The sequence below is a fragment of the Stenella coeruleoalba genome (genome assembly GCF_951394435.1).
Source record: "Stenella coeruleoalba genome assembly, chromosome: 8".
NCBI lineage: Eukaryota > Metazoa > Chordata > Mammalia > Artiodactyla > Delphinidae > Stenella > Stenella coeruleoalba.
In genome coordinates, this window is record NC_137154.1 from 25,394,975 (window position 1) to 25,407,717 (window position 12,743).

The following is a 12,743-nucleotide window of genomic DNA, read 5'->3' on the forward strand; positions in this document are numbered from 1 at the left end:
CTGATGCTATAAACATTGCTTAGGTGGATATACAAAAAAAGTTTTGATGTACAAAGATATTAAAGAAGAGTAAATACCAAACTGTTAACTCTTCTCTAAAAAGGGGGACTGTAATTAGGAACTATCACTTTCCATTTTATACACCTTTTTATTGTTTACAGTAAAAAAATTTTATCTTATATTGGAGCACCATTGATTAACAATGTTCTGTTAGTTTCAGGTGTACAACAAAATGATTCAGTTATACATATACATGTAGCTATTCTTTTTCAAATTCTATTCCTATTTAGGTTATTACAGAACACTGAGCAGAGTTCCCTTTGCTGTACAGTAGGTCCTTGTTGGTTATCTATTTTAAATATACCAGTGTGAACATGTCAATCCCAAACTCCCAAGTCTATCCCTCCCCTCTACTCTTCCTCCCTGGTAACCATAAGTTCGTTCTCTAAGTCTGTTTACATATTTTTTAGTGAATTTCCTTTAAAAAAAATTCTTTTTCATTTTGGAAAAATTGGGGAAAAAAGATTCTCTTGCCCTTTTCAAAAATATTCTTCTTTCAACTCTTTCCATTAAATGTCAAAAAAGTGGGAATTCCCTGGCGGTCCAGTGGTTAGGACTCGGCGCTTTCACTGCTGGGGCCCAGGTTCAATCCCTGGTCAGGAAACTGAGATCCCACAAGCCTCGCAATGCAGACAGAAAAAGGATTACCATTACAAGGACAGAAAATATCTAGCTACTCTTGAAGGAAAAAACAGCGCTTAGAATTAATGTTTAAAATAATGTAATTATAGAAACTGAGATAGAAAGTCTAACTCAATACATGTAATGTAAAATTATTCCAGGAAGCAAACAACGAAGCTATTGTGTAGTTTTATTTTTTTAATATTTATTTATTTGGCTGCATTAGGTCTTAGTTGCAGCACGCGGGATCTTCGTTGCAGCACATGGGATCTTTTGTTGTGGCGCATGGGCTTCCCTCTAGTTGTGGCCCGTGGGCTCTCTAGTTGCGGCGTGTGGGCTTAGTTGCCCAACCAGGGATTGAACCTGCATGCCCTGTGTTGGAAGGCGGATTCTTAACCACTGGACCACCAGGGAAGTCCCCTATTGTGTTTTTTAATACTGTTTTATTTCACAGTAAAACATTGTTTCTTTAGAAGCAGAAAAAATGTTTCTAAGACATACTGAGAAGCTCTATTAATGGAGTTTATATCAGAATGTAAAATATTATTTCTTATAGCTATTACTTAAAACTATATTCTTTAAAATGAAACCTTAAAAAAAAAACTAACCTTTCTGTCATCCGGCAAAAAATAAAAGTATATACAAACACTTTTGGGGCGGGGAAACAGTTGAAAAATGAAATAAGAAAAATAAAACAGAAAACTACATAATAGGACTTCCCTGGTGGTGCAGTGGTTGAGAATCCGCCTGCCAGTGTAAGGGACATAGGTTCGAGCCCTGGTCTGGGGAAGATACCACATGCCGCAGAGCAACTAAGCCTGTGCGCCGCAACTACTGAAGCCCACACACCTGGAGCCCATGCTCCGCAACAAGAGAAGCCACCGCAATGAGAAGCCCGCGCACTGCAACAAAGAGTAGCCCCTGCTCACTCCAACTAGAGAAAAAGCCCGTGCACAGTAACGAAGACCCAACACAGCCAAAAATAAAAGTAAATAAATAAATTTTAAAAAGAAAAGTACATAATATATCAACTTGGAATGGCTTTTATTAAAGATTGACTTATTCTGTTCAGTTAAGGATAACTTTACCTAACTCTAATGATGAAATCAGTTCCAAGATTGTTTTTTTTTACTATACCACACCTATCCAGCCCAAAGTCACTAAAAGAAATGAAATTTAATCTTTCACCAACCGCCCCCCACAAAAGATAAATATGTGAAGTGATAGCTGTGTTAATTAACCAGATGTGGGGATTCTTTCACAATGTAAATGTATATCAAATCACCACAATGTATACCTTAAACATCTTACAGTTTTATATGTCAATTACACCTCTATAAAGGTGAAATAGGAAAAAAAAATTTAATCTTTCCTCCTCTCAAGTAAACAAGTAACTACTTAAATTGCTAGATAAAAACTTGATATCTAGGATTTATCTTTAACAATTACCTACCTTCTTCAACTTGCTAGTTTTCATCAGAGTGCTAAAACCGAATTTCTGCTAGTAACAATTTCTTGAATTTTGTCCACCTTAAAATAGTGAAAAATTCCAGGTTTTAAAGTTCACTGGAAAATCAATAATTAACATCACTCTCAGCCACACTACTATAATGACAAGATTATCAAAAGTGAAATTTTATCCATATTTTTAAAGGACTTAAAAATTCTGAAAACAAAGTATCACCTGTCTGCCAGGATGGGGCCCTGAATTGTGGTACAAGAGTAGTTCCTGAAGAAGCAGCCTGAGCAGTTCGGGATTCAACAGCAGAGAGAAAATTCATCACTGAAGATTCTTTAGTGTTAGTGCTGGCATTGTTCACACTAGTATCAAATATTCCAGAAAGACCTACATTTGAAGATAAAATGTATCCCAAAGTAAAAATATATGTTAATATAAAATGATATTCCGGATGCTATTTTAAAAAGGAATCTCTGACATTTGAGGCCAGAAGTTCTACAACCCTAAACTGTTTTATTATGAATAGCAACAAACATTAATTTGCTCAAGCATAATTATAATTTAAAATCTACAGAGATGCATGAAAAAGAGATCTCCCTACTAATTATACAGATATTCCCTAGCAGTAAAAGACAAAGCTTTTAATCTCATTTTCATTTTAACACTTCCCATGAGACTGTTATGTTCCATATACTTTCATAACCCAACATGTGAAAATTGATTTTTCTTCTTATTCACTAAATGTACCCAGATTTGTGGTATATTTCATAAGAGAATTTTTACCGGTTGGGTGAGGTGTGGCAGCATATCCAGGAAGCTGATGAGAGGCTGCAAAAGTCTGTCTCTGAAGGAGATCTGTTTCAGAGTGAGAAGGATGTCCTTCTTCATAGCTTAAACTAGAGGATGATAAAAATAAATGACAAAAAACACAGAGCTCAAACCAGATGATCAAAAAATTTCTAGGAGAGCAATTATCAAAAGTAGCATAAGTCTTTGACTAAATTCCTGACCTACAGATCAAGAGATCAAACACAGTCTGACAATACTGTCAAAATGTGGGGGAACATATTGAAGATACACTGGGAAGAAAAATAATACACAGTATTTTTCTTAGTTCAACTTTACCTACAACAAAGTCCTTTTACTGGAAGAGGTAGCATGGTACATTGGGAAGAGCAATATCCTGGAAAACAGGAGAGCTGAATTCACTGTCCAAGTGCTACTACTGGCTTACCATGTGATTTCAATAAGTGACTCTATTACTGTTGGACTTATTTCCTCACCTGTATGAATAAGGGACCCAGACAGGATAATCTCTAAAGTCCCTCTAATTCTAACAGTCTCTGGAATATAGTAGACAGTTCAAATGAATTGAAAATTAACACTATTTCCCAATAACTCTCCTAGAAAATTTCAAGCTTATACATCTTGAGAGTAATTCAGAACAAGATATTTTTCTCCCCTTGATTTTTATTCTGAATATTTTAAACCCACAGAAAAACTGAAACAGTACAATGAATAACCTGTATACCCATCACTTAAGTTTCAACAACTGTTAACATTTTGTTATATTTGCTTTATCTTTATACACAGACATATATACTCCTTTCTTTTAATCTACTTGAAAATAACTTGTGGACATCATGAAACTGTATCCTTAAATAATTCAGTTGCATCTCCTAGGAATAGGACATTCAGCTGTATAACCAAGTATCATTATTAGACTTGAAGAAATTCAACACTGTCACTATAACATGTAATACAGAGGTCACATTCCAATTTTCCTCAATTGTTGTCAAAATGTTTGATATTTTAAAGCTTTCTGCAGGATTCAATCAAAATTCAACACTTACATTTGGTTACGTCTCTTTACATTTAGAACAGTGCCTCCACTCTGCCTCTAATGCCAAACCCCTTTTGCCTTGACTCCATGGACATGGACTTTTTATTTTGAGGAGTCAGTTGAATGTCAGTTGAAGTCAGTTGAATGTACGCTATCCCAAATTCTGGATTTGTCTGATTGCTACTTCATGAGAAATACATAATGATGCTTTGTAATTCTTATTGCACTCATGAGGACACACATAATGTCAGTGTGTCTCACTGGTGATGCTAAACTTGAAGTGGTTAAGGTACTGTCAGATCTCTCAATGTAGTTATTTCTTCTCTTTGAAATAAGTATGCAATTGTGAGGTGTTACTTAAGACAGTGTCAGTATCTTGTCCCAAGAGCTAATGGTTTCAAACACCCTGCATTCATGATCTTCATTTCAATTATTGCACTGAAGATTAGAAACAGTAGTGTTCTAATTACACTACCTTCCATATTTAAAAGTTAGCATTCTTCTATAAAATAAAAATTAGCTTTTTTCCCCTTTTCTCTCTCTTATCTATATACGTACTTAAATATAATATATAAAATATATACTAATGTTTTTTAATGTATATACGTTGTGCTTAAAAAAATATCATCGTAGACTCTTCGTATTTAATTTATAGTGTCCCTTCAATCTTGTTTCCTTTTGACATATCCTCCTTGGTGCTCAGACACATTCTTACCTCCTAGCACAAGATGCTTCAGGTTCACCTTGTTTTTTTAACCCTGTACCACACCTGAAATCAACCATTTCCACTAGGGGTTTTTTAGTGGGCAGTGGCATTTTGAAACCAAGATCTGGGTGTCAGGTGTATTCAATGCCTGAGGTGTCACTGCTTCTAGGCCCTTTAAGTGGACAAAGCTAGGAAATACATGTCTTTTTAAAAACGTGAGTTCATAATGACAACTCTAACTCAAATCTAATGTAGTATTCCTCACCTTCCTCCATTTCACATGTATTTCCCTTTTCCTACAGTCAGAATCCCAGTTCACAACTATTGATACATCAACATATTTACTCATTAGTTCTATCCGAAAATACTGTAACACAACCTCTTTCAAAAACAAAACCACCAAGTAAAGTTAAGTATTTCTTCACAGTACTTTCTGTCTCAAGATCATGTCCCATTAAGTATATACAGTTAGAATACTGATTCGAAAGTTAAGTAAATGATTGTTTTAGTTTGAAGATTCAATTTTAGGATTAATTTTAAATCTATTTTAAACTTTATAAATCACCTTATTAAGGTGTAAGTTACATACAGTAAAGTGCACCCATTTTAAGTGTACAGTTCAATGTGTACACATTTTTCCATAAATGTACACACCAGTATAACCATAATCCCAACCAACTTGCAGAACATTTCCATCACAACAGAAGGCTTCTCATGCCCCTTTGCAGTCAATATCTTTTTCATATCACCCCTGGCCCCAGACAACCACTGAGAAACCTAATGTTATGAAAATTTAGGCTTGCTTGTCCTAGAATTTCATATAAATGGAATCATACAGTCTGTACTCTTTTGTGTCTGGCTTTTTTTCGTTTCAGCATAATGTTTCTGAGATACAACCATACTGTTGCATACATAAGTAGGTCATTCCTTTTCATTGAATTATATGAATTTATCACAATTATGTTTATCCATTCACTTACTGAGGAACATTTGGATTGTTTGTAGTTAGAGGCTACTATGAATAAATGTACTACGAACATTTTGTATATAAGTCTTCTGTGGACATATACTTTCATTTCTCTAAGTTAAATATCTAGGAATGAATTACTGGGTGATAAGGTAGGTGCACGTACCATTTTACATCAGCATCAGTAATTAATCAACATTCCGTTTTTGCTTTACATCCTCGTCACCACACGATCTTTTCAGTCTTCTTAATTTTAGCTATTCTAGGTAGGTTAAGTGGTATCTCACTGTGGTTTAATTTGCATTTCCCTAATAACCAATGATGAGGAGCATCTTCGTATATGCTTATAGACTATTCTTGTAACTTCTTTTGTGAAGTTTGTTCAAAGATTTTGCCCTTTAAAAAAAATTGGGTCGTTAGCCATCTTACTGGGTTGTAAAAAGTTTTTAAAATACAGTCTGGGACTTCCCTGGTGGGGCACTGGTTAAGAATCCTCCTGTTAATGCAGGGGACATGGGTTCAATCCCTGGTCCGGGAATATCCCACATGCCGCGGAGCAACTAAGGCCATGCGCCACGACTACTAAGCCTGTGCTCTAGAGTCCGTGCGCCACAACTACTGAAGCCCGCGCACCTAGAGCCCATGCTCTGCAACAAGAGAAGCCACCACAGTGAGAGGCCCTCACACCAGAACGAAGAGTAGCCCCCGCTCGCCGCAACTAAAGCCCGTGCACAGTAACGAAGACCCAATGCAGCCAAAAAATAAATAAAAATTTTTTAAAAAAATAATCAAATGTTTTAAAATAAATAAATAAATAAATACAGTCTGGATCCACATTTTTTTTGGTCAGATACATGTATTGTGAATGTTTTCTTCCAGGCCGAAGTTCTAACCAATTAATTTAATTGTGGTAAGAGCACTTAACATGAGATCCACCTGCTTAAAGTATATAATACAGTATTGTTAACTATGTGCACCATGTTGTACCGCAGATCTGTTCATGAACGATGAAGAGCTTACTCATCTTGCATTAACCAAACCTTTGTATCTGTTGAACAGATAGACACGCCTGTCCTCCTCTGACAGGCTCCCATTCGTAAACTGCGCGGCCAGGTTGCCCACCAGCCCTGGCCGGATGCCGCACTTCATCCTGTCTGCTACTTGGATGAGCTGCCTGGCGATGTCCCAGATGACTTCCTCTTGACTCAGAATCTCCCACAGTGGTGCAAGGCAGGTGGGAAAAGACCAATGCCCTCAAGGCGTGGAGCGTGCCCACTTCCAGTAATTCATTATTTTTTATTGTGGAGTAGCACTCCATTATATAGATGTACCAAAGGTTGATGGTTGTTTTAAATCCGTTCATCAGTTGAAGGAACTTTGGGTTTTTTCCTGTTTTGGCAATTATGAATAAAGCTGCTATAAACACATGCCTAACGTTTAGTCTGAACATAAGTTTTCATTTCACTTGAGTAAATAACTTAGGAGGGGAATGGCTGAGTTATACAGTAATATGTTAACTTTAGAGAAACTACTTGTTTTCCAAAGTAGCTATACCTCTTTGCATTCCCATCAATAATGTACATCTGGTCTAGTTACTCTGCATCCTCACTGGCACCAAGTATTTTAAGTTTGTAAGTTGTTTCTTTTCCTTTTCTTTAAAAAAATTTGAGCTATTCTAATTGGTGTGCAGTGGTATCTCACTGTGGTTTTAATTAGCATTTCCTTAATAACTAACAATGTTGGGCATCATTTGTTTATCTACCATGCAGAAATATTCTTTGGTAAAGTATCCACTCAAATCTTTTCCCATATTTTATTGGGTTGTCTGTTTTCTTATTAATGAGTTTTAGGAGTTGCCTATATACTCTGGAACCAAATCCTTGGACAGATACATATTTTGTAAACATTTTCTCCCAATCTGTGGCTTTCATTCTCCTAACAATGTATTTAGAAGAGCAAAATAATTTTTTATTTTATGAATTGTACTTTTGATGTTGTAGCTAAGAAATCTTTGCCTAATCCAACATCTCAGAGATTTCTTCTTATGTTTTCTTCTAGAAGTTTTATAGTATTAATATTTCCACTTAGGTCTGTGATTCATTTGGAATTCATTTTTTGTACATGTTGTGATGTAAGGCTTGGGATTCATTTTTTTTTTAATTTGGATATGCAATTATCCCAGTACTACTTATCAAAAAGATTATTCTTTATCTACTGAATCTTTACCTATTGAACCTATCTGAACCTATGTCCAAAAAAGTCAACTAGCCATATATTTGTGGTTCTGTTCTTAACTACTGTGTTACATTGATCCATGTCTGTTCTTAGGCCAATAACACACAGTCTGATAAATGATTCAGGTTGTACAGATTTTCTAATTTTGTTCTTTTTCAAAATGACTTTGTCTATGCCAGGTATTCCCATATAAATTTTAGAGTCAGCCTGTCAATTTCTACAAAAACACTGCAATGACTCTATACATCAACTGGGGCAAACTACCATCTTAAGAGTATTGGGTCTTCTAATCCATGAGTATATCTATTTATTTGGGTCTTTAATTCCTGTCAGCAATCTTTTGTAGTGTTTAATGTATGATTCATACAAGTATAAATCCCTAGATTTCTCATTTTTCTTTTGTTCTAAATGTTTTTAAATGACAGCTTTATTGATATATAATTCACATATCATAAAGGTCACCCTTTTAAAGTGTACAAATCAGAGCTCTTTTAGAATACTCAGGGTTGTGCAACCATCACCATAATCTAATTTTAGAACACTTCACTGCCTCAAAAATAAACCTGTACCCATTAGCATCACACCCTATATATCCTCCTCTACCCAGTCCCTGGCAATCACTAATTTTTCTGTCTCTATGCATTTGCCCACTCGCAACATTTCATATAAATGGAATCATATTATATTATATGCAGGCTTTTGTGACTGGCTTCTTTCACTTAACATAATGTTTTCAAGGGTCATCCATGTTACAAACATGGATATATCAGTACTTCATTTCACGGCTGAATAACATTCCATTGTATAGATATACCACATTTTGTTTAGCCATTCATCACCTGATGGACATTGGGTTGTTTCCACTTTTTGGCTATCATGAATTATGTTGTGATGAACATGCACATACAAGTTTTTGTGTGGATGTATATTTTTAATACTCTTGGGTATATACCTAGGAGTGGAATTGCTGGGTCTTATGATAACTCCATGTTTCACATTTTGAGGAATGGCCAACCAAACTGGCTGTACCATTTTACATTCCCAGCAACAACGTTTAATGGGTTACAATTTCTCAACATCTTTGCCAATACTTGTTATTGCCTGTGTCTTTACTTTTATTATAATACCCATCCTATTAGGTGTGAAGTGGTATCTCATTGTGGTTTTGATTTTCATTTACCTAATGATGTTGAGCATCTTTGCATTTTCTTCCTGACCAAACAAACAGAGAGAGGGGAAAAAACCTTACACTTACGGGGATATGTCAAAGGGACAAAGAGGCAAACTGAAAGAGCTCCCAATGACCAAAACTGGAACATTTTGAGCAAAAAAAATTTAGTAGTATATATCTGTGAGTCCATACTGATAAAATTAAATGATTAGTAAATAAGTGGAGGAGGAAACACAAATCTCCCTTGAAGAATTCTAAATAATTTACGTAGCAACTCTACATTGAAGGAGGTGGGCCATAACTCCCCACTCCTTAATGGGCTGCACATAGCAACTTTCTTCCAAAGAGGATAGTATTGAAAGGAGGAAAAAAACAAAAAAAATAACTTTACTGTGCAGAAACCTGACAAACACTATCTCAGCCAGGTGGTAAAAACAACATCAACAGTGATAAATCACATTGATAAGATATACCCTTAATATGATGTAACGAAAGTAACACTTTACCTCTATGATCTCCCTCTAGAGAACCCATAACTCCAGTTTGATTACGAGAAAAAAAACATCAGGCAAATTCCAAGAGAAGGGCATTCTACAAAATACTTGACCAGCACTGCTCAAAAATATAAAGGTCATCAGAAACAAGAAAAGTCTGAGAAATTGTGATGGCAAAGAGGAATCTACTGAGACAAGATAAACAAATGTAAAGGGGTATCCCTGGAGAGACCAAAAAAAGACATTAAGTAAAAACTAAGGAAATTTGAATAAACTATGGATTTCAGTTGACTACAATGTATCAGTTAATTACTAGTAACAAATGTACCATAAGAATATAAGAAGTTAATAATAGGGGAAAGTGGGTGAGGGTGTATATGGGAACCCTGTAACTATCTGTAAATCTAAAACAGCTCTCAGGGAATTCCCTGGTAGTCCAGTGGTTAAGACTCCATGCTTTCGCTGCTGAGGGCTGGGGTTCAATCCCTGGCTGGGGAACTAAGATCCCACAAGCCACGTGGCATGGTCAAAAAAAAAACCCAAAACCCCACAAAAAACAAAAGAGGCTCTCAAAAATACAATCTACACTAAGAAAAATTTGTAAGCCATGTCAAATCTTGAAACCTCTTTAAGAGTAAGAATAATGATCAAGATAAACTGTAAATATCAGGAGGTTCTAGGGGTGGTTTTTTGTCTTGTCTTGCTCCTTAGAAATCCATGCTAACTCCACTTCTTTAACAGGCAAGGAATAATTATAACCTCCTATTGGTCTCTCTGCTTCTGCCCTAACCCCTCCCACGCCCTATTCTCAGCCTGAGTCACTCCCTTAAAAATGAAGTCATACGATAGTTCAATTTTTAGTATTTTGAGGAATCTCCATACTGTTTTCCATAGTAGCTGCACCAATTTACACTCCCACCAACAGAGTACAAGGGCTTCCTTTCCTCCATACCCTCTTCAACACTTGTTATTTGTTGTCTTTTTGATAATGGCCATTCTGACAGGTGTGAGGTGATATCTTATTGTGCTTTTGATTTGCATTTCATTGATGAGTGTTACTGAACATCTTTTCATGTGTCTGTTGGCCATCTTTATGTCTTCTTTGGAAAAATATGTATTCAGGTCCTCTGTCCATTTTTAAAAAACCGGTTGATTTTTTAAAAAACATTGAGCTATATGAGTTCTTTGTATATTTTGGATTTTAACCCCTTATCAATAGAATTAAAATTAAAAATTAAATTAGGGCTTCCCTGGTGGCGCAGTGGTTGAGAGTCTGCCTGCCGATGCAGGGGACACAGGTTCGTGCCCCGGTCCGGGAAGATCCCACATGCTGCGGAGCGGCTGGGCCCGTGAGCCATGGCCGCTGAGCCTGCGCGTCCGGAGCCTGTGCTCAGCAACGGGAGAGGCCACAACAGTGAGAGGCCCGCGTACCGCAAAAAAAAAAAAAAAAATTAAATTAAAAAAATTGAACTACCATACTAACTGGCAATTCCACTTCTGGGTATTTTTCTGAAAATTCAAAACACTAATTCGAAAAGATCTATGCACCCCCCCCCCAATGTTCACTGCAGCATTATTTACAGTAGCCAAGATACGGAAGCAACCTGAATGTCCATTGACAGATGAATTGATAAACATGTGGGGTGTGTGTATATATCACACATATAATGTGTGTATCACATACAAATATATAAATAAAATGGAATATTACTCAGCCATAAAAAATATGAAATCTTGCCATTTGAGGCGACATGGACAGACGTAGAGGGTACTATGCTAAGTGAAATAAGTCAGACAGACAAATATGTGGAATCTAAAAGACCAAATAAATGAACAAACATAACAAAACAAAAACAGACTCATAGATACAGAGAATAAACAGGTGGTAGGTGGGGGGGATGAGCACAATAGGTAAGGGAGATTAAGAAGTACAGACTCCCAGTTACAAAATAAATGAGTCATAGGGATGAAATGTACAGCATGAGGAATATAATCAATAATGTTGTAATAATTTTGTATGGTGACAGATGGTAACTATTTCGTAATGTACAGAAATACTGAATCACTATGTTGTGCACCTGGAACTAACATAGTGTTGTAAGGTCAATTATGTTTAAAAAAAAAAAAAAAAAGTAAAGCCAAATCATGAAACTCTTCTGCTCAAATCCTTCCAATGGCTTCCCATCTCACCCTAGTAAAAGCCAAAGTTCTTACAATAATCCTCAATATGCTAAGTAACCTAACTGCTGCCCCCTTAAACCTCCAATTTTATCTATTTTCCACTCCAGCCACACAGGTCTCCTGGCTCTTTCCTCAAATATACTAAGTTGGTTCACCTCATTTCCCCTCAGGTCTCTGCTCAAACTTCATCTCACTGAAGACTTCCCTGACCACCTGATACAAAACAACATCCTTCCTCTATCCTCTCTACACATTGCCTAACCCTCTTTTCTTGCGTTATTTTTCTCCATAGCACTAATAAACATTCAACATTATTTACTGGTTTGCCTCTTAGCGACTGAAATGAAAACTCCATTAGGACAGGGACTTTGCTTTCATCACTGCTATAACCCCAACACCCAAAATATTGGGTTGGCAAAAAAGTTCCTTCGGTTTTTAAGTTAAAAAAAAAGAGGCACATTTTCCATTTTCACCAAGAACTTTATTGAATAACATATTCACTGTTTTGTTCCACTACCTTCTGCCATTTTTCAGGCAACTTCATTAATTCCATCTTCTCAAAACTTTTTCTATTTTTGAGCAAGAACTGTTCCAAGTGCCTTTTACAGTCTTCCAGAGAATTGAAATTTTTTCCATTAAGAGAATTTTGTAAAGACCGAAATAAATGGAAATCCAAAGGTGCAATGTCTGGTGAATATGGCTGATGAATCAGAACTTCCCAGCCAAGCTGTAACAGTTTTTGCCCGGTCATCAACGAAACATGCAGTCTTGTGTTATCGTCATGGAAGATTATGCGTTTTCTGTTGACTAATCCCGGACGCTTTTCCTCCAGTGTTGCTTTCAGTTGGTCAACTGGAAGAAGTTCTTGTTGGAATTAATCGTTTTGTTTCCTGGAAGGAGCTCAAAACAGAGGACTTCCTTCCAATCCCACCATGTACACAACATCACCTTCTTTGAATGAAGACCGGCCTTTGGTGTGGTTGTTGGTGGTGTATTTTGCTTGCCC

The 12,743-nt window shown here is 36.4% G+C and overlaps 1 protein-coding gene across 7 annotated transcripts in view; it reads right to left on the minus strand.

Moving 5' to 3' along the window:
* The window catches only part of QSER1 (glutamine and serine rich 1), a 79,247-nt gene that overhangs the window by 42,099 nt on the left and 24,405 nt on the right, over positions 1–12,743 (minus strand). For 4 of the 7 annotated variants that reach the window (XM_079930793.1, XM_079930788.1, XM_079930787.1 and 1 more), the window contains exons 2-3: positions 2,924–3,036; positions 2,366–2,527 (exon numbers count right to left, since the gene is read on the minus strand). In XM_079930793.1, the coding sequence (XP_079786919.1) occupies positions 2,366–2,462 (97 nt within the window). In that variant the 5' untranslated portion in view covers positions 2,463–2,527; positions 2,924–3,036. Of the gene's footprint in view, positions 1–2,134; positions 2,212–2,365; positions 2,528–2,923; positions 3,037–5,822; positions 6,053–12,743 lie in introns of those variants that run through there. The other 3 variants (XM_079930791.1, XM_079930789.1, XM_079930792.1) reach the window with 2 other exon arrangements.